This window comes from Portunus trituberculatus, chromosome 12 (assembly GCF_017591435.1).
Source record: "Portunus trituberculatus isolate SZX2019 chromosome 12, ASM1759143v1, whole genome shotgun sequence".
In the NCBI taxonomy this organism is placed as follows: Eukaryota; Metazoa; Arthropoda; class Malacostraca; order Decapoda; family Portunidae; genus Portunus; species Portunus trituberculatus.
This window is the reverse complement of record NC_059266.1, coordinates 8212839-8236285: the sequence shown is the minus strand read 5'-3', so window position 1 is coordinate 8236285 and position 23447 is coordinate 8212839. Positions and strand designations below refer to the sequence as shown.

Sequence of the window (23447 nt, the reverse complement as noted above, 5' to 3'; positions counted from 1 at the left end):
TGTTGAATACCCTTCTAGTGGAAAATGGTTGGAAATTTCAGGATTGTTATAAATAATAATGTTTTTTATACTTACCATACCTAATTTTTATACTTCTTTAAAACTAGTAAGGCAGGAGATGTTTTGATGTTGTATAAATTAGTTAAAGTATTTATCAAGTTATAAAATATCAAGCATTCGGCCATGGCTTCGTTTATTCTATAGGTCATTTTTAAAATTACTTACGTAATCTAGACGAGTAACCCCCTGTTCCCGCGCTTTGATGACGTCACAGCCAAGGGGGTGACTCATCATAGCCCTGAGTTGACGCCTCCCTCCTCCAGTTCCCCACTTCGTCAATATTTTGTTTGATATCTAGTGATTCCTGCGTGTTTTCGTGTATTTCTAGGATCAGGTGAGTAGATAGTAGTAGTAGAAAGAAAAAAGAGAAATATAGGAGGAGGAGGAAGGAAGGATGAAAAGGAGGAGGAGCCAAGCCACAATATCTACCTAAGTCTCCCTTGTAATCTTGCCGTTCTTTATCATTTAATTTGGTGTTTTGAGATATATTTGGCATGTTTGAAGTTTTTTGGGGCAATGTTGCATGTGTTTGAGTGTGTTTGGTGTGCTATACATGTGTTTTATGTGCATTTTAGGTGTTTTGGTGTCATGTTTGATGGTTTAAGTTGTTTTGAGTGTGTTTGGTGTGTTATAAGTGTGGTTGATGGGTTTAGTTGTATTTTATGTATTTTGAGTGTTTGTGGAGGTGTATATGAGTATTTGGGGACATTTTGATGTGTTTCATGACGATTTGAGTGTACTTTGGGACATTTTAGTGTTTCAAGTGATGTGTGTGTGTGTAGGGGGAGGGATGTTTTGTGGTGTGGGGTGGCTTAGGTGCATATTGGATGTTTCTAGTGAGTTTTGGGGTGTTAATTGGTACTTTAAGGTGTTTTGCATGTGTTTTGGGTTAGTTTTGAGTGTTTTCAAGTGGGTTGAGAAGGTCTGAGTGTGTGTTCTAGGTGTGTATGGGTCTTTTGAGTGTGTTTGTATTACATGCATACATAGATAAGTACGTATATACTTCAATGCATACATCCATATGCACTTTATATTATCAAGAAGAACAAAAAAATAAGAATAAGAATAATAATAAGAAACCAGTAATAGTGATGATGTCACCATTGAATTTCTTCTTCCTTTGATCCATTTAAATAAATATGTAGATAATAAAAATTAATAAAAAGAGGAGTTTTAATGTATATACCATCAATAATATCCATCAATGTAAGAATGAGAGAGAGAGAGAGAGAGAGAGAGAGAGAGAGAGAGAGAGAGAGAGTATGCATTTCTATCTGGTACCTTTTTCTTCAAGCTCCCCAAAAGGTTAAGATAAAGAGCACATCCTTGTGAATATTTATAAACACAGTAAGTCTTTCCTTTTAACAACTTTACTGGGGAATGGAAGGTGGAGAGGAGGCAACCATAACAGGAGAGACTAAAGAGAAATTTAATTGTATAACTTCTCATTTCCAAAGTGTATTCTTCCCCATTCAACCAAAGAAGGTTTTATAATAGATGAACAAGAGTTTTCATATATATTTAAGTATTCATCAGTTATTGCCCATGTATATCCAGGTAAGACCAGATAAATATGAATCAATCAATCAAATAAATACATACAAACAAATCATGATAAATAAATTACAAAAAACAATATGAATAATAAAAAAACAATCAAAATAAACACAAAAGTAAGCAGAAGACATACAGATTATCAAATTAACTAGGTAAAATAACAATACCACACACCAACACACGCTCACATACTCTTCCCAACACCCAACAACCACATGCAGCACCGGAATCACTCTCTACATAGGATGCGGCCTTTTTTTTTTTTTTTTTTTTTTTTTTTTCCCGGCCTTATTTATTTTTTTTTTTTTTTTTTTTCATTGGCCACTTTCCCCTCCTGCATAAAAGAGAAAAAAGAAAAAAAAGTCACCTCCACACCTTGCCTCACTCTGTATTACCAAACTGTTCTAAGGCAGGGGCTGATAACTTGTCAAAGGCCACAGAGATGATCATAACTGTGTATTAGTGGGTAGTGGGTTCAAAGGGGCTGATAAAACTGTGTGTGTGTGTGTAGGGCACTCCATATGGGATTGCTAGTCTAGTATACTGTGTTAGATTGTATTTTGGACATGCTTTTACTCTCTCACCACAGCCAGGTTCTCCAAGTGTGTTTCTCCTGATGATAAATCTTGTTAATCTGTTCCTAAACCCATTAGAAAACACTCTTAAAAATCTGTGTATCAATTAGTCCTTTGAAAGTCAAGGTATGGACAGAAGTATCTCAGAATTGGTTCAGAGATAAGTGGGTTTTCAAGGGCATTTTCTTCCCACTGATGCTGCAGAACCCTTATTATCATATCAGTGGGTCCTTGCAGATTTTTTTTCCCCCCTTTTTTGTTCCCCACTGGTGCTGCAAAATCATCCCTACACTGTAATACTTTCCAATACAAACTGAAAAGCAATTCCTGAATTTACACAAGCCCTTTCTTCCATCATTTTTTATTTCTACGAGAGGAAGATGGAATGCTGGGAGAAGAATAAGAGAAAGAGTGGTGAAGTGTTTGATAGGAAGGGAAGGAAAGGGAATAAGAGGAAGAGATGCTAGAGCGTTTGAGAGGAAGGGAAGAGAGGAGGATATGATGCTGGAATAGAAGGAAGAAGAATGAGAGGAGATAAGAAGCTAGTGTTTGAGAAGGGAGGAGAGGGAAATAAGAGGAAAACTAGATGTTGGAGTGTTTGAGAGGAATGGAAGGAAAGTGAATGAGAGGAAGATAAGTTGGTGTGTTTGGCAGGAGTACAAGGAAGGAGAATGGGAGATAAGATGCTACTGTTTGATAGAAAGAGAAGAAAGGGGAAGATGTTGGAGTGTTTGAGAAGAAGGGAAGAGAAGGGAATGGGAGGAAGACATTGAAATGTTTGAAAAGGAGTAGAAAGAGAAATAATGAGAGGAAGTTAAGAAGCCAAAGAAGGGATGAAAGGGTAAGATGTATGAGTGTTTGAGAAGAAGGGAAGAGAAGGGAATGGGAGGAAGAAGTTGAAATGTTTGAAAGGAATAGAAAGAGAAATAATAAGAGGAAGTTAAGAAGCTAAAGTATTTGAGAAGAGAATACATGAAAATTAAAGGACTTAAAAGACACTCATTTACATCCTCTATCAGATTCAGCAAGGGACTGAAGATAAAAGGTCACAAGTTTTATAGAGTATCCATTCTCTCCCCCTACAGTTAGAGTTATGGGTAATGCTTCCTCCTCATCACAGGTCTGGAGTCAAACTATTCTCCAATAATTCCAAAGGTTTATGTCAGACTGTATAACTGCATGGAAAAGTTTGCATATATATATAATTCTCAATATTTTCTGGACATGATCTTTATGGAAAGACTGCATATAATTTTTCCCTTTCACGTTTTTCTGGACATCATTATCTTCATCTGCTTGGGAAACTGGATGCACTTGATCATTTTGAAGGATGATATCTTGAACTGCATAAAAAATGTCTGTATATAAATCTTTTTCTGGATATTAAACGTTAGGAAAGATTTCACATACTATTTTCATTATTTTCTTGCCATTATCATTTGTTTAGTGGTTAGATACACCTTGATAGTCATGAAGGACATTAACAGCAGGAAAAAAAAGTTGAGAATATTCCTGCATTAAAAAGATGGGCATATTTGTCCAATTTTCAAGAGTTTCACTAATGTTCCAAGGCCAGAGGTGGCAGTCGGCTCTTGCCATTACAAAAAAAAAAAAACATTCAACCATATGTATTTGTATTCCACTATACCTCATCACAATATACATATTTAAACAATTATAAACACATGTGAGTCATTTCCTCATCAACAATATACAGAAAAATAGTCCAAAAGCAGAATGATGAAAAATGGAGTCTTGCTGACACTCTAAGGTGACGTGCAACACATGTGATGGCAGCTGCAACACAGCACTGACAGCCCAGCACACACACACAAACACATGCCTCACACAGCTATGTACAAGGGCAAGGAGGAATGTACCTGGCTAAGTTCCCTGTGTGACTCCCTTGGCTGCTGCTCCACCACTACAGTCCCATCGTGCCACTGCCCTTGTCGTGGCCTTGTTATGGTCCTTGGTAGTGACTCACACAAGCCTTGGCCATCGGTGAAGGACTCATGAGTAATGGTTTATAAATGAGTGAAGTGACCATAACCAATATTGCCTAAGCTTAACAATGGTGCAGGGTGTAGAAGTACCCACACCCTCTGTGCTCTGCCCACCCCTGCCAAGCCCTGCCCTGCACACCCACACCCACACCCACACACACACACACACACACACACAGACTTGAGAAAACCAACACAAGTGAACAAGACATAAATCAACTTCAAGCATGAAATCTTGAGTAAGCAACACAACACAATCACTTGTACAGAAAGACACATCATTCCTTGTAATCTGGAAGGAAACCAATAATGTTCCTGAATGCTCCAAATCAAAACTGACAGAAACAAAACCTACTGCTGATCAGATAACATGGCAGGAAGGCAAACCGAATAAAGCAACAAAAAACAACAAAAACAAGTAATCAAATGGCAAGATGTTGGTGGACACTGGACATTGGACACTGGACACCCACACTACCGTCCCAGAGAAGATCCTTGTCCCTGTGCTAAGGCGAGAGGTGACTTGAGGCCATAAGGTTAGGCCGGCTAGCTGACTCCCTTTGCTAACTTCACCCTTGGGACATCTGGAAGCCTTGGTGTCTTGCATTGGATCTCCAGTGAATGTTTACCTGAAGTACAGCGCCTCTTCTTTCATATCTGGCTCCACTTTTACTGAATCCGAACCAAGGGAACTAAAACACCATCTTCCATTCTGAGATCCCAAGTGCACTGCTACTCACGAACGTACTTTTTTGCTATTTAAATACAATCACTGTAAATGTATATACCTCTTTATAAACACCCCCACGGGAAAAGGAAAAACGTAAACACCACCTGGCTGAAAGAAAACACAGACAAGCATCATCACACGCCTTTTTAAGCCTTGTGGAAGTACACCATCTTTCAGGCACCAAGATCACACACACGTACGTGACAGTGAGGAAACTACCAGAAGTAATTATAGATGTAGGTTATAGATAGACATAGATAAATAGATAGAGGAGGACGAGCTGAAGGGGGAGGAAAAAGAGGAGCAGAAGCAGGTGAAACTATGGATAGCTGTTGGAAGTGTAGAGAAAAGGCTGAAAAGAGAAGAAAAAAAAAGGGGAAAGAGAAATTGATGTAAGTTGAGAAGTGAAGGAGAAATACAACCAAATGACAAGATTTTCTAAAGAGCAAAGAAAGGAAAGCAAGGGCATGGAGGGGAAAAGCTGTGACTGAAACAAGGAAAGTAAAGAAAAACTGATGAGGGAAAAAAAGATAAAAGAATAAGAGGAGGACAAATAAGAAAAATGGAGTTGGTGCAGAAAAAATAAGGACAAAATGAGGAAAAGAAAAAAAAGAAAAAAGAGAGAGAGAGAGAGAGAGAGAGAGAGAGAGAGAGAGAGAGAGAGAGAGAGAGAGAGAGAGAGAGAGAGAGAGAGAATATGCAGACAGACCAATTAACTATGCCCTAATCCTTGCCGCCCCTAGGTAAGCTTTGACCTCGGCCGCTGACCCTTCACCACCACGGGCCGGTTCTTGATGGATCCTCGCCTCCTCTTGGTGGTCTGTCAGGACACAAAACGGACCATTAGAAACACGGATAAAAAATGTCACCCGAATATTTTTTTTCATCCGGAAGCATAAAATAATCGAGCATTAAACTTCCCATCTCACACGAGCAGCATTAATAAAACATTGTGGCCATATTAGCATCAACTCAAGTTTTAATATGGAGCATAAGACAAGGATGAAAAGTTTAACAAGAATATTTTTTTTTCATTCGGAAGTATAAGATAATCGAGCATTGCATTTCTTATCTCACAAAAGGAGCATTCATACAGCATTGTGATCATATTAGTATCACACCTCTAGCTTTTAACACATATGAAAAGTGTCACACGAATAATTTTTTAGCCACAACCATGAGTCAATCGAGCATTAAACTTCCCATTTAACAGAAGGAGGGTTAATACAGCATTATGGCCATATTAACATCCTGCCACTAGCTTTTAACATTCACCATTAGACACAAAAAAGAAAACCGTCACACAAATATTTTCCTTTTACCCCAAGCATAAGATAATCGAGCATTGCATTTCTGATCTCACACAAGGAGCGTTCATACAGCATTGTGGCCGTATTAGCATTACACCTCTAGCTTCTAACATGGAGCATTACAAGACATTCAAGACATTTGCCCAAGATTTTTGGCTAACTCTACTGATCTTTAAGGGAACTGGCAATCAAATGGGCCTTTTTTTTTTTTTTTGTTGTTGCTCTTAGACAGCTTCCCCAAATGAATTAGAAAAACTGTGCTGTCAAAAATCACTCACTTTACTGCTGTGAATATAAACAGAACCAAGTGTACCAGTATAAGTGTAAGGGGAGGAGGAGGAGGAGGAGGAGGAAGAGGAACACGTCAGGTATTATATCAGTGTAATACAACCAAGAAAGGACCACCATACAGAAATACAATCGTTTGGCAGCACACCACCTAAACATACATTATATACAGCAAAAACCACACACACACACACACACACACACACACACACACACACACACACACACACACACACACACACCTCACTCTTAGCTACTGCACAACTCAACAAAACTTCCACGAGTTCTAAAGAGAGTAAAAAAAAAAAAAACTAAATAAAGTAGAAATAAGTACACCCCAAACACTAACAACAACAAAACTACAATGAAAAAAAAAAAACAAGGACTACAAGAGGAGGAAGAGAAAACAAGGATAAGTCACTGATGGCATGAGAGGTGTAGGCAACAGTACTCAAACTAGGAGGAATAGGAGGAGGAGTAGGAAGAGGCAGAGGAGAAGGACGAGGAGGAACACGTCAGGCATTACATCAGGCGTGAGGAGTGCCTGTACTTACGTCATGATCACTATAAGGATCCTGGGTGACAAAGGGAGCAAGAAAAATGACCCATCAGTACGGAACAAGAATCCTGACCCAATCACCCAAATAAACCCACAATCTTAATCCCCTCCGCCCTCCCACACTCCATTACTTAAAACTTGTATCATTTATTTATACGTCAATATTTCATTTACTTACTCTAAAACACATTATTTAGTCTCTGTACATGAGTTTATATTGTCTCTAGAGCAGGGCCAGCTAATTCCTCGTGTTATTTCTCATTACAAGGAACTTATCAAACAAAGCCACATCAACATTGGTGGTGAACAAAGCCACAAGGAAAGCACAGGTGAGGTTAGGATGAGGCAAGCCACAGGTGATGCACTTCTAGGGGCACGCAAAATCAGAATCCAGTTAACTGATGCTCTCTCGGACAATGGTATCTAGTTAACTAATACAGGTAACTCTCGATTTACACAATAGATGCATTCCAAGAGGCATCGCTTATTTCAAAATTCACGTAAAACAAACATGTAATTCTCATAAGAAACAATAGATAATAGGGGGGATGCAGGATGTGGTCCAAATCATCTATAAGCAAACCGATCGCGCAAATTTAATTAATCATAATATTTTTTTGGTTGTGTATTAACAAAAACGCGTAAATTAAACACGCGTAAATCAAGTTACCTGTACTCTCTTGGACACTGGTATCTATTTAACTAATGTTCTCTCGGACATTGGTATCTAAATAACTGATATTCTCTCAGACATTGATATCTAAATAACTGATATTCTCTCAAACATTGGTATCTAAATATCTGATGCTCTCTCAGACATTGGCATCTTGTTTTTTTCTTTCCCCAATAGAGCCAAAATTTTATTCTAATTACTGTTTACACACCAAGACAAACAGTTCTGGAAATTAGTCTCCTTAAGGTACTGATTAACTTATGCTCTCTGGAATCTTAATATCTGACTCATCTTTTCTTTCTCCTACAGGGACCAAAATCTGACTCTAATTACTGTTTACACTCCTCGAGTACTACAAAATTAATCCAAATAGTTCTAAAAATTTGTCTCTTTATGTGCCAATTAACTGATGCTCTCTGGGATCTTAAAATCTGACTCATCTTTTCTTTTTCCTATAGGGCCAAAATCTGACTAATTCCTGTTTATACTCCTGTCCTTTAACCCCTTCAGTACCATGACACGTCTTTATATTTATTCAAGTTATTATTAGGTGATTTTGAACAGCTTAAGAATCTCATGTGGGGATGAAAATAGTGATGATTCTGGACCATTAACCTTATTAGTGTAAATTAAATTGTCTAATCATGCTCAAAACTGATATTAAAAATGTGTCACAGTACTGAAGGGGTTAAAGCTCAATCCAAACTGTTCTGGAAGTGAGTCTTTTTATATGCTAATTAAATGATTAACTGATACTCTCTATGATCTTAATATCTAACTTATCCTTTTCTTTCCTCCAGGGGCCAAAATCTGACTCTAGTCACTCTTTACACTCCTCCTGTCATTTAAAACCCAAGCCAAACTGTTCTAAAACTGAGTCTCAATATGCCGATTAACTGATGTTCTCTGGGATCTTCATATTTAAGCTTTTTTCTTTCTTCTACAGGGCCAAAATCTGACTGTAATTCCTGTTTACACTCATCCTGTCCCTTAAAACCAAGCCAAACTGTTCTGGAAGTGAGTCTCCTTGAACACCAATTAACTGATGCTCTCTAGAACTCAGATATGTAAATCTTTTATCTTCTGTTACACTTTACTCCCCATTCTTTATACCTACACCGCTGTACAACCATGTTAACCACTGTGCACCAATTACACACCTGTGCCACACTTATAAAAGATGGTAAGTGAGCCAAGATATGATGAAAAGTGTAAATAAACTAAACATAACAAATATTAGACACCTTCACTGCAACTTATGAAACACAAGTGAAGTGAAATGTGGCAAGGAGTGAAGTAAGTCCCAGTGCATCACCCAAGCATGGCAGGGAATGGGAAGGAAAGGAGATGGAGTGAAAGAGAGATAGAGATGGAGAAAGATAGAGAGCAGGGTGACATCTTACCTTCTTTGTGAGGTAGACATTCTTTCTCTTCACCTTCCTCTGGGGTATGGGGATGCGTGGGCGGTTAAACTCATCTGGTTTCTTCACTCTGTTGGCAAGAGAGGAAAGAATGTTGTGTTACCGGAGTCAGTGATGGTGTGTGTAGTGTTGCGAGGTGTTGTGTGCGGTGGAGTGGGTGTAGTGCAGTGTTTTCTGGTGTTTCAGGAGAGGTGTTGAGTTAATGAAGTAAGTTAAGTGAGGAATGAAGAGTGTTTGAAAGGCTTGGCAAGGCTGGTAAAGTGAGGAATGGGGTAAGTGTTTGAAAGGATAGGCAAGTCTGGTTAAGTGAGGAATGAGGTGAGTATTTAAGAGGATAGGCAAGTGTAGTTAGGTGAGGAAAGAGGGAAAGTGTCGGAAAGGAAGGGTGGGTCTACTTAAATGAGGAATGAATGAGTGTTTGAAATGATAGACAAGAGTGAAGATGAGTTTTTTGAAAGGAAGAGTGAGTCTGGTTAAGGAAGGAAAGAGGGTGAGTGTTTGAAAGGAAGGGAAAGTCTAGTTATGTGAGGAATGAAGGAGTGTTTGAAAGTAAGGGAATGTCTGATTAGGTGAGAAATGAAGATGAGTGTTTGAAATGACAGGGAAGTCTTGTGAAGTGATTGATGCTTGAGTTTCTGCTCCTCACCTGTAGATTCTGACCAGCCAGTGTTCGGTGGTGTAGGCTTCCTCCAGGTAGGTCAGCTTGAAGTCCTTGTTCCCGATGACAGCGTTGCGGGTACGGTCAAAGCCAGGGGGAGTCCGGAAGTCAAGCTGAGAGAAGAAAAAAAAATAAATAAATAAAATAAAAAATGGAACATAAATAATTGGTTCTTTTTTTTTATATAGCCGGCAAACACAATCCATTTAGACAAACCATCACACACTCACACCAAGCACACTTTTAGTCTTGTGAAGGGAGAGTTAGAAAGTCAAGAAGGAAAAAGAAAAACAACAGGACCGATTCTTTTCTATATAGCCGCCAAACACAATCCATCCAGACAAACTACCACGCACACACACACTCACAAACACCTTCACACACGCACCACTCACACTTCTAGTCTTGTGAAAGAGGAGTTTGAAAGTCAAGGTAGGAAAAGAAAACATAAAATAATTGGTCCTTTTTTCTATATAGCTGCCAAACACAATCCATCACACACACACACTCAAACACATACCACACACTCTCATAGTCTTCTGAACCACCCAATAACACTCCAGAAGCTCAGGTATACCACAGCCACATACTGCCACAATGTATATCTCCCTCTACCACACCACACCCTCACCAGTCACCACAGCACCACACCACCATACACTCACCTTCAGCTCCCCAAACCGGTAGTAGGAGAGCTTGTACATGAGGCAGTTGAGAAGTGTGGAGGAGCCCTGAGAGTCCACTCGGAACTCACCGCGGTCAGTGAAGTAGTCACTCTCCTGTAAACAATAATGGGTGATGTGTTTGTGTTCAGCTTCTTTATACCTTCAACCTTCAATGCTTTTTTACACTCAGACTTTTTGTGGTAAGTCGGTAAGTGATTTTAAGTAATAATGGGTGAGGATGTGTTTATCTATTTTATACCTTGGACCTGCAATAGCTTTTAGACTCAATAATCAGACTATGGTGAGTTAATGAGTGGTTCCCAGTAATAATGGGTAAAAATATCATTACCTTTTTATACCTTCAACCTCCATTACTATTTAGACTCAATAATTTCTCCTTTTCACTTAAAAATATCAATACATTTTTATATCTTGACTTAATAATCCGACTTTGTGGTGAGTTAATGAGTGACTTGAAGTAATAATGGGTAAAAACATCATTCTCTTTTATACCTTCAACCTGCATTACTCTTTAGATTCCATAATTTCTTCCTTTCACTTAAAAATATCATGAACTTGTTATTTTCCTACCTTGAACCTGCATTACTCTTTAGACTCAATAATCAGACTTTGTGGTGAGTTAATAAGTAATTTTAAGTGAAAGGATGATATTAAGGCACAGATAATTTCACAGGGACTCTAATAACACTTTTTTTATATGTACAGGTGGGAAAACTGGCTAAGGACAACAAAAAATAAGAAAAAAAAAGGCCCACTTAATCCCCAGTCCCTTGTAGGTGAAAAGATCAGCTGAAATAAAGGGACAAATATCTGAAAACCTCCACACCTTGATGTCCTTGGGGTGTTCTCCCTCGGCAATCCGCACCATCCACAGAAACTTGTTGATGTCGTCGCCGGAGTACCCAATGACACCCCAAAGATCACCAGCACGTAGTCGACATCCAGGGCCGTCATGATCTGGTATGCTGCAGTCTCGTTGGATGACATTGCCTTGCCCACCAGCGCTATGTGAGAGTTGTTCCACGTGTTATTGTCGACTAGTGTGGTTCGGTTGGCCATTCCCGCAATCTGGTAGCCGTAATCCCACCAAGACATTACCCTGGCGTCGCTGGCCGAGTTCTGCGCCAACCAGTAGTAAGCCTCTCGGAAGTCGTCGAGATTTGCCGGCTCCTGTGAGGTTATAGATGGGTGATTAGAGAGGGGGGGGGGACAGTGGTAGAATGGAGTAAAATGAGAATGAGAGGTAAAATGGAGTAAAATGAGTGACTGAATAGTGGAATGGATGGAAAATAAGTGAATGAGAGATAAGATGGAGTAAAATGAGTTATAGAATGGTTGGAAACTAAATGAATGAGTGACAGAATGAAGTAAAAACGAACGTCCGAGTAATAAAATGGACTAAAATCAGTGACTGAATGATTAAATAGATGGCAAAATAAAAATCATATATGAGAAAAAGATATAAAGTGATAGCATGAGGAACAGTGACAGGATGGAGGGTAGAATGAGTGACTGACTGGAGAAATGAGAGAAAAGACAGGATGGATAGTAGAATAAGTGGGAAGAGAACAGAGTGAGGGAACAATGACAGGATGGAAGGCAGAATGAGTGAATGAGTGATAGGATTAATGGCTGAGTGAATGACAGGAGGAATGAGAGAGAAGACAGGATGGATAGTAGAATGAGTGGGAAGAGAACAGAGTGGAGGAAAAGTGATAGGATGGAAGGTAGAATGAGTGAATGAGTGATGGATAGTTGAGTGACTAGAAGAGGAATACAAACAAATCACACACAACAGAAGAGCATATTTGAAGTAAGAAAATGATTGACAAAAAAGATAAAAACACAAGGAAAGAAAGAAAAAAAAATAATTGACTCCTCGCTCCCACACACACACACACACACACACACACACACACACACACACACACACACACACTTACCCATCCTGGCCGTAAGAAGCAAGCACAATGGAGGGAGAGGAGTACGCATTCGAGGTGACCCAGGTACAGTGGACGGAGAACATCATCAGAATCATCAGCACAGCGACGATCACCATGCTACGAATGTTGACACCAAGCCCATCGCTGCTCGACTGAAGGGACGGAGAGACGAATACAAATAAATCACAGAAACAGAGAAGAATATATGTGTTTTGTATTTTGTAGCAAGACTGAAGGGAGGGAGAAAGGAATACAAAATAGATCACATACAACAGAGAAGCATATTTTGTATTTTGTAGCACGAGTGAAGGGAAGCAGAGAGGAACACAAATAAGTCACAGAAACAGAAAAGATTATAAGAAAAATTATAAAAAACATGAAAACAGAGAGGAAAGAGAAAAAAAGATTAATTACTCCCTCCAACATACAGAGTAAAATGAGTGAGGAATCTTGACTGAGGGGAAAAAAAAAAGAGGAAAGGGAGATCTGTGGTGTGGCTGAAGGTGAATGATTGAAGAAATTAGTAAAATGAGTAAGCTAAAACTGAGGAATGACTGGGTATTTGAGTAAGTTGAAGGTGAATGACTGAAGAAATGAGTAAACTAAGACCGAGGAATGACTAGGTATCTGAGTAAGCTGTGGGATGAGTGAGGAAGTTAAGTGTTGGCAAAATGAGGAAGCTATGACTATGAAACCTTGATTAGGGAGTGAGTTACTGAAAACCTGAGTAAACTGTGGGAGATTGGGAGACTGCTGGATCATAGGGAAAAAAATCATGGTGTATGTGAAATATGGGCCATACAATTTCACACACACACACACACACACACACCTGCTGTTCATGTTTCATCTTCCTCAGCTTGCCAGCCTTATCATACTTGTTGTTCTTCTCACCATCCTCCTCCTCATCACTGGAGTCTCCTGTGCGTGGCGGCGACTGCTCCTCCTCCTGCAGGGAAAGACAGTAAGATAGAAAACGGCAAAGCAACCTGGCAAGACAATCAAGACAGTGAGTAGCCAACAGATAGAAACACAAGATACGTGGGCTAATAAGAGAGTTAGCAGACATCACAACACTTCAATATAAAGGTAATGTCCTACTCTCTCTCTCTCTCTCTCTCTCTATACCCATCTGGTCACACTCCATATCTCAAGAAAGACTTCAGGACTTGCAGACTATTAAGAGAGTAGGCATAGAAACACTGCAGCTATCATATTATCAACTAACCTCAAAATAAACAATAACAAACCCTCTATCCCTCCCGCCACAGCCCAAATCTTCCATAGAGTAAATAAACATGAAAATGCTGCAGCTGTCACCCAAAGAACACATTTTTAAACTTACTCACACATTTTCATATTCATTCTGCTTACTATTTGGTGATTTTATACAGCTTCAGAAACTTAAGTGGGGGATTAAAATAGTGAAGACTGTGGCTATTAATCTTCTGACCTCCATAGACTCTTCCTAATGTAAATAAAATAGCCTATCAAACCCAAACTCATGGTAAACATGTGTCCCAGTACTGAAGGGGTTAATATTCTGATTTCCCTACTCTCCCCAGCCCTGCCTCAGTTCACACCTTGAGGAAGACTTCAAAGAGACGAGAGAAGACGATGCCGCCCAGCACGCAGACCACTGGGGTGAGCGTCAACATAAGGCGCACCATTACCCCGGCGAAGTACACAGCACTCACCGCAAACAACACAACTGTGGAGGGAAAGGTAAACATTAAACAAAACATTCTAATGAGAGTCTCTCATTACTGACAGTTGAAGTTAGCACACCTAGACACTCACTGAAGGCTCTCTCATCACTGACAGTCAAAGTTAGCACAGTCAGCACACAGATACACTTACTAAAGACTCTCTCATCGTTGACAGTCTTGATGCAGTACCACAGGCCAACAGGGAAGGTGGGCACCAAGATGTGGAGGTCAAAGAAGAAGCTGAACCAGGTGGTGGGCTGATGCTCCGACACTGAGGCAATGATGGGAATGTGGATCTTGGCGTACCCGGTGTCCCACAAAGAGTAGAACCTAAACAACAGACACAGGGTTGGATTTCACTATTTTTCCTAAGTATTTGGTGTTGGATATTCAAATTTCTCCTGAAGATTTTTGTTTTATGAGCATGCAAGAATAACTATACAGGAAGACATTTTGATGATTATGGTATTGTCTACAAGTGTCCTTTTGTCCACCCATTCACCACACGTTAATATCAAAGCTTTTCTAAGTCATACAGCCCACTAAGTCTTCACAACACCTCAAAATTTTTAAAAGTGCCACAGAATAAATCATAGTGTTGTCCCCACGTATTCTTTTTTGTCTGCCTATTCACCACACGTCAAAACCAATGCTTTTCTGAGTCACACAACCAAACAAGTCTTCAATAAACCCCAATAAATCATGATACTGTCTCCGTGTGTTCTTTTTGTCCTCACATTAACCACATATCAAAACCAACGCTATTCTATCATACAACTAAACAAGTCTTCAATAAACCTCAATAAATCATATTGTCCCTGGGTATTCTTTTGCCCTCACATTAACCACACGTCAAAACCAACATTATTCCAAGTCACACAACCCAACATGTCTTCACAACACCTCAGAATTACAGAATATGACGAAGAAAGAAGCAACAGCACTGCAAACCTCACCTGCCACTCCAGGGAGCCACCACCCCCATCCAGGTGAGCCCCACCACCACCAGGAACACCAGACCGGCCGCCGTCCCCGCCGCCACCAGGAAGAAGTGTCTGAACTCTGCCCGGGACATGACACTCTGCAGGTACTTGAGCACGGCCACTGCATTCAGCAGCGCAAACACTCCTGTGGTGTGTGTTGGGGGTGGTGAGTGGCGGGGGTACACAAGCTAGTCATATTCCTACTCATACATATTAGCTTGGTTCCTGTTACACTGCAGAGGTACACAGGCATAAATTGAGGCAAGAAGTGTGTGTCAATTGAAGGTAAAACTAGATAGACAGAGAAACAGTTCTCACACACACACACACACACACACACACACACACACACACACACACACACACACACACACACACACACACACACACACACACACACACACACACACACACACACACACACACACCAAAAGATAGCACATACAACTTTCTTTTCTCTGTTCTACATTTGACTTCTCTTGTTTTCTTTGCATTTTACATTATGAAATTTCTGTGTTTTCATCTCCCCCTCTCTCTCTCTCTCTCTCTCTCTCTCTCTCTCTCTCTCTCTCTCTCTCTCTCACAAACACACACACTAAAAATAGCACATGTGTCTGTTTATTTTGTCTATTCTATGTTTGCCTTTTTCTTTTAGTGTCTCCCTCTCTCTATCTCCCTCTCTTGCTCCCTCCCTCCCTCCCTCTCCCTCTTTCACTCCCCTCTCTCCCTCTGCCTCACCTGCAGCGGCCATGTGCTCTGAGGTGCGGATGGGCTGGAACCCGACAAAGGGGATCTGCATGGAGCAAATGAGGCCGAGGATGTAGAAGGTGGTGTAGGCGGTGTAGAGGCGGTGGGAGAAGCGGCCCATCAACAGCAGGGCAAACACGTGGAGGGGGATGAGGTTGATGATGTAGACGTAACCGCCCCAGGCACTCACCATGTAGAAGTAGGACAGGGAAGCCATCGCCGCCCAGAACAGACTCCCGGTTTTCACTGATTTGACCTGTGTGGGAAGCCTTGGTCAGTCGTTCCCTTGTGTTTACTGACTGACGTAATAAGGGGATTGGTTTAGGGTCAGTCTCAAAGTAAAGGTTAAAAGGATCATACAAAATTATGGGTTTAAATGTTTTGAAATCTTGAAAGTGTTCTCGTTGTATTAAAGAAAAATACAGAAGTAGGGAGATAGTTCTTTTCTATCTATCTATCTATCTATCTCTGTAACAAAACATAACAAAAGTCTCAAAGTGAAGGTTAAAAGGATCATACAAAATTTACCTGTGTTGGGAAGCCTGGCTCAGTGGTTCACTTGTATTTATTCATTTACTCATCTATCTTTCTATGTAATAAGGGGATTGGGTTAGGAGTCTCAAAATAAAGGTGAAAAGCATCATATAAAATTGACCTGTGTGGGAAGCCTGGCTCAGTGGTTCTCTTGTATTTTATTTATTTATTTATTTACATATCTGTCTATTGCAACAAGGGGATTGGCTTAAGGTAACAAAAAGTATCAAAATAAAGGTTAAAAGAATCATACAAAATTGAAAATATAAATGTCTTGTGGGAAAAAAATAAATAAATAAAAAAATATAAAAAAATAATAATAATAATACAGAATAAAAATGTCACACTTTCACTCACCCACAGGTAATAAGTAAACATGAGGGCAAAGATAGCGATGCCCTCGTTGTCGTAGCTGCCGGCCACCGAGCGACTGATGTAGCCAGGCACCACAGCGATGAAGCACGCAGCGAACAGCCCCGCACCAGGGGACCACACTTCTTTGGTCAGGAAGTAGGTGGCTATCGCTGTCAAGCCACTGAACAGAAACAAGGTGAGGTCAGAATTTGTAGCACATTTTATTGTGGATATGTGAGAGATAAAATTTAGGATATAGTATTTGAAAAAGATTATTAGAGGAGTGTTAAAGTGTGTGGTTATCTTTGTCAAGCCACTACACAGAGAGACAAAGTGAGGTGAAAATTTGTAGCATGTTTTAATGTAGATACGTGAAAGAATTGTAAGTTTGATATGTGAAAGTAAGAGAAATTTGAGACTATGGTATTGCAAAACGATTACTAGACGAGTGTTGAACTAGGTAGACAAGGTGAGGTGAGATTTTGTAGCATGTTTAAAGGCAGATTTGTGAAAGTGATGGAAGTTTGATATGTGAAAGGAAGAGTAATTTGAGATGATAGTATTGCACCGTATTACAAAAAAATTAGTAGAGGAGTATTGAGGTGGGTGGACAAGGTGAGGTGAAAATTTGTAGCAAGTAAAAAAAAAAAAAAAATAAATGAAAAAAATAAAAAATAAATATAAAATCAAATCAAATAAATAAATAAACAAATAAAAAAAATAAATAAATAAAATAAAGCAATTAAAAAAAAAAAAAGGACACGAGAAATAAAAAAATAAATAAATAAATAAAAATAAACACAAAACAAACATAACAAAAATATACACACCTAAAAATGGGTGCTAAAAATACACAGATGTCCCGAATATGCACGGGAATGTTGAGCATGGTGAGGATGTAATGTATGCTGCCGGAGGTGAGCATGAGGCCGGGGTAAACAGTCCCCCCCACGATGCGGCCCAGGGGATACCACGCCCTCTCGTCGAACCAGTTGAGGAAGTTGTAGTAGCCATTCTTGACCATGTGTGCTGTGGCCCTGTAGTTGAACCTGTGTGTGGGAGGAGAGGTGTGTGTGTGAGTGGTTATCGTCTTCTTGCCTTCCTTCATTTGCTTTCATTCCTTTTCTATTTTACTTCTTTATCTCTAATTTTTTCCTGCTATCTTTATTTTTCTATATTTCTTATTGTTTAACTTTCTATGTTGAGACAAGGTATTACAATGCCTTCCTTGGTTTTCCTTCAATCCTCCTGTCTTTTTTATTTTACTTATCTCTAATTTTTTCCTCCAATCTTTATTTTTTTTTTTTTTTTTATTGTCTTTCTGTATAGAGACAAGGTGTGAAAGTTGTTATTTTCTTCTTGCCTTCCTCGTTTTCCTTCAATTTTTCTCTCTTCTCTATTCTACTTTTTTTCTCTCTAATTTCTTCCTCCTATTTTTATTTTTCTATCTGTTTTTATTGTTTAAGTTTCTATGTTGAGACAAGGTGTGACAGTTGCTAATATCTTCTTGCCTTCCTTGGTTTTCCTTCAATCCTTCTCTCTTCTCCATTTTACTTTTTTTATCTCTTAACTTCTTCCTCCTCTCTTTATTTTTCTATCATTTCTTATTTCTATTGTCTTTCTGAGTAGGGACAAAGTGTTAGAGTAGCCATTGTCACCTTGCCCTCCTTCATTTTCCTTTCAATCCATCCTATTACTTCCTCTTCTCTTTATTTTTCTATCATTTCTTTTATTTCAACTGTCTATCTTTCTGTGTAGTTGAACCTGTGTATGGGAGAGACAAGGTGTGAGTTGCTATTTTCTCCTTGCCTTCCTTTGCTTACTGTCAATTTATCTCTAATTACTTCTCTTTATTTTTTCTATCATTTCTTTTATTTCTACTGTCTATCTCCCTGTGTAGTTGAACCCGTGCATGTGGAAGAAAGACAAGGTGTGAGGTGCTATTTTCTCCATGCCTTCCTTTGTTTACCCTCAATCCATCTCTATAAAGCAAGTTAAGTTAGTGTGGGTGTGTAAAGGCAAGCAGGGTGTGTGGCCAAGGTGGAGTAAAGTGAGACAAATTAAAACAGGGAAGACACCATTTACCCCATGAATCAAGGCACAGTGCATGATCAGAAACAGACACCAGTACTCACCAGGGATCAAACTCATGAATCAAGCTTTAACAGTACATGACCAGAAACATACACCAGTACTCACCAAGAATTTAATCGAACTCATGAATCAAGCTTTTACACCAATACTTGACAAAAATTAAACTCATGAATCAAGCTTTTATACAGTACATGACAGGAAAAAAAAAACATTACCCACCAATCAAATTTTTAATGCACAACAAGAAACAAGACACCAGTACTCACCAGGAATTTAACTCACGAATCAAACTTTTCCACCAGTACTCACCAGGAATTTAACTCACAAATCAAGCTTTTAATGCACAACAAGAAACAAGACACCAGTACTCACCATGGGTCAAACTCATGAATGATGCTCTCGAAGCGTATAACAGCAAAGAGCCTGGAGAGGAATCCGGCAAGCCACGCCAGCAGCAGCACTGTGAACACCAGCAGACTCTTCACCCCCAGCGGACTAGACATGCCAGGACTCGCCTTGGCAGTCTGCGACCTTCCCATCATGCCTGTGTCCTTGCGTCCCTTCCGGGTGACCCTTCCTCAGTGACCTGGCTTGCCCCGCCCTCACTTGCCCATCCAGCAGCTCTAGATGGCTCCTCCACACCTGTCTTGGGGGGTCAGGTATGTCAGGTAACAAAGATAGTAAAAGTTACAGGTGTTTTTTGCATAAATTACTGGATTGGACTATTTTTTTTTCCTGGTTCTCTTTCCATTTCTGATTTTTTCCCATCCACACACCTGCTCCAAGTATTTAAATCTGCCTATACACCTGTCATAAAGCCTCACACACATGACCTAGTATCCCAATGTCCATACACACCTATCCTAGTGTTTAAATACCTCTACACACCTGTTGTAAGTGTCCCAATGACTTTACACACCTGTCATAAGTGTCCCAATGACTTTACACACTTGTCATAAGTGTCCCAATGACTCTATATACCTGTCCCAGTATCCACAACTTGTTACACACCTGTCTGGGTATCCAAACCTTCTCACACACCTGCCATAATGTTTTAGAGCACCTACACACCTGCCTCACTGTTCTAATACACCTACACACCTACAGTACCATTACCAGTGGCTGAAAGCACAGATAAAAAATATCAAATGTTCTCACACACTTGCTTGGCTTCCCACACCTGACCACACATCAACACACCTGTTTCAATGTCATAATGCCCCTACACACCTGTCTAAGGACCCAAACATGCTACACACCTGCTTTAGTATGCAAAACCTTCCCCAATACCTGCTGCAGACTCCTCGACTATCTACACACCTGCCATACATGTACACACACCTGGTCTGCTATATTGACACTCCCACACACCTGTCAAACAAACCAAACCTTAAAACACACCTACCTTATCACCTCAACGCCTTTACAAACCTACCTCAGTGTGTTATCCCCACTACACACCTGCCGCTGACCCCAAACACTCCTACACACCTGCCCTGCTATATTAACGTTCCCACACACCTGAAAAACTAGCCACACCTTGAAACACACTAACTACACCTACCTCAGTGTCTTATAGCAGCTACACACCTGCCACTGAGCCCAAACAATCTACACACCTGCCTCACAAGCACACACACTTGCCCTACTATATTAACGTTCCCACACACCTGAAACACTAGCCATACCTTGAAACACACTAACTACACCCACCTCAGTGTGTTATCACCACTACACACCTGCCGCTGACCCCAAACACCCCTACACACCTGCCTATCCCCACCACAGTGCCGGGAAAGTTAGCCAATGGCCCCGCACACCTGACCGCCTCCTCGCACTGCTGTACACACCTGTCCTAGTGGTATCTGAGGGTGTGCGGGGGCTGGGGAGAGGGTGTCGAGGGTGTCAAGTGTGTCATGGGCCGCGTGTCAGGTGTGTGGATGTAAACAAATCCTAGACGCGGCGCCGGTGGCAATGTGCTATTGGTCCTCCCAGAACAGCACACTGTCACCGCGCGCACTACTTCTTATTTTACTCCTTCTAACTCTCTAGTCTCTTCTATTTCAGTTTTTGAGGTGTTAATGTCTAAGGATAATTGTTTGGTGTGAGGTGTTTTATGGCGACATGTATTTTGCTTTGTATTTATTCCTTTTCTATTAATTTCTCGTATTTTGTACTCCTTTTAACTCTCTAGTCTCCTCTATTTCAGTTTTTGAGGGGTTAATGTCTAGGGATAATTTTTTGGTATAAGGTATTTTATGTTTAAGCAAGGAACCGCCATATATTTTCTATTTTGTTTGTATTTATTCTTTTTCTAGTCTTTTCTTGTCTTTTGTATACTCGTTATAACTCTCTAGTCTTCTATTTCAGTTTTTGAGTGAGGTATTGTAGTATATTAGAGCAAGAAGTCGCCATGTATTTTGCTTGTATTTATTCTTTTTCCAGTCATTTCTTGTCTTTTGTACTCGTTATAACTCTCTAATCTCTCCCATTTCCGTTTTTGAGTGAGGTATTTTATATTAAAACAAGGAACCGCCATGTATTTCGTTTATATTTTTTATTTTTTTTTTTTTAGTCATTTCTCGTCTTTAGTACTTCTTGTAATTCTCTAATCTCTTCTATTTCAGTTTTTGAGGTGCTAATGTGTAAGTAAAAGTGTTTAGCGTGAGATAATATTTGTTGAATTAAGGAGCCACGACGTATTTTGCTTGTATTTATTCTTTTTCTGGTCATTTCTTGTCCTTTATAGTCCTTTTAACTCTATAGTCTCTTCTAATTCAGTTTTTGAGATGCAAATGCTAGGGGAAATTGTTTAGTATGAGGGATACTATATATTCTGAAGTAAGAAATCACCATGTCTTATTACTTCCTACAACAATATGGATATCATTTACCTGTTATAACTCTCTAGTCTCATTTATTACAGTTTTTAGGGGTGTTAATGCTTTTTTTTTTTTTTTTGGTGTTAAGTAATATATGTTAGAGCAAGAACCGCCATGTGTTATGAAAGATATATAGGTATTTTGTTTGTATCTATTCCTTTTCCTGTCATTTACTGCTATAACTCACTCTCTATAGTAAAACCAAAATACACTGGCCCATAAGGTGAGACTGATAATCCCTACTGCCATATCACTCATTGCCTCAAAGAAAACAAATTAACTGTTCTTTATTTAACGAAGAACTGTTACTCTATTCTTTGAAGCGAGTGATATATGGCAGTGTGATAGGGATTATCGGCCTCTCCTTATGGGTCACAGTACATTTTGGTTTAGCTATATAGTCTCATTTATTTAAGTTTTTAAGGTTTTATTATCCAAAGAAAATTGTTTGGTGTTAAGTAATACGTGTTAGAGCAAAGAGCAATTATTATTACAGCAATCTGGAATAAGACCGCGTCATTTACTCATTATGACTCATTAGTCTCAACCAATACATTTTTAAGGCTTTTTGTATTTATTTTTCATCAGTTTTTTTTTCTTTGTTGTTTATTTTTTTTATCATACAGTATATTCAGAGTCTATTCCTCTAACTAGCGGTGATGTAAGGGCCTCTATCACTTCCTTATGTGGTGTGTGTAATTCTCTCTCGCATGTGGTCATGTAATTATCTTTGGTATTTGGTCTATGTAATTTTCTTTCATATGTGGTCTATGTAATTCTGTCTCGCATGTGGTCTGTGTAATTCTTTCATATGTGGTCTACGTATATAATAATAAGGCCAGGATTGAGGTTAGATTCCTTGGGTCGGCAGGAGTACATGGAGGAGGAGAAGGATGACCTGTAGATATGACCTTAGGGCTTAGGACTGTGTTTCAACCAAAAAATAATAATAATAATGATAATAATAATAATAATAATAATAATAATAATAATAATAATAATAATAATAATGATGATAATAATAATAATAATAATAATAATAATAATAAAATAATAATAATAATGATAATGATAATAATAATAATAATAATAATAATAATAATAATAATAATAATAATAATAATAATAATAATAATAATAATAATAATAATAATAATAATAATAATAATAATAATAATAATAATAATAATAATAATAATAATAATAATAATAATAATAATAATAATAATAATAATAATAATAATAATAATAAATAATAATAATAATAATAATATTAATAAATAAAATGACAATAATAACAATAATAATAATAATAAAATAATAATAATATAAGATACGTACGTGTTTCTGCCTTATTAAATCATGTTCCTGTTATATCAAGCTCAATAAGTTTACTTAATTTGTACCGTAATTTAGGTAGCGGAGTCGCACCGGGGGAAAATGTTGAAGTCGCAGAATCGCAAGTCGCACTGATATGGCCAAAAATAGCAAGGAGGTTTAATAAATAAAGTTGCAAAGTCGCATGTGAAAAAATAGATTCGCACCAGGATCTAATATTTACAGGTGGTAGGATAAATGAATAAATAAGTGCATGTGTGTGTTTGAATGAATGGTGTATGTAGTATTAATGGAAAAAAAAACATAACATATATAACATAACATAAATAATAGGATAACA

At 38.9% G+C, this 23447-nt stretch overlaps 1 protein-coding gene across 1 annotated transcript; it reads right to left on the bottom strand.

Annotated features, from left to right (window-relative positions):
- Nucleotides 1-1563: 1563 nt before the first annotated feature.
- LOC123502885 (dolichyl-diphosphooligosaccharide--protein glycosyltransferase subunit STT3B-like) lies at nt 1564-20896 on the bottom strand. The gene is given in 17 exon segments (XM_045252175.1): nt 1564-5748; nt 7081-7101; nt 9162-9249; nt 9826-9950; nt 10503-10616; nt 11350-11438; nt 11441-11690; nt 12463-12618; nt 13299-13415; nt 14050-14177; nt 14327-14505; nt 15132-15303; nt 15897-16161; nt 16797-16974; nt 17624-17842; nt 19260-19533; nt 20738-20896. Coding segments are annotated over 16 exon segments (2352 nt in total). The 5' UTR covers nt 19430-19533; nt 20738-20896; the 3' UTR covers nt 1564-5667.
- Between the last annotated feature and the right edge of the window lie 2551 nt (nt 20897-23447).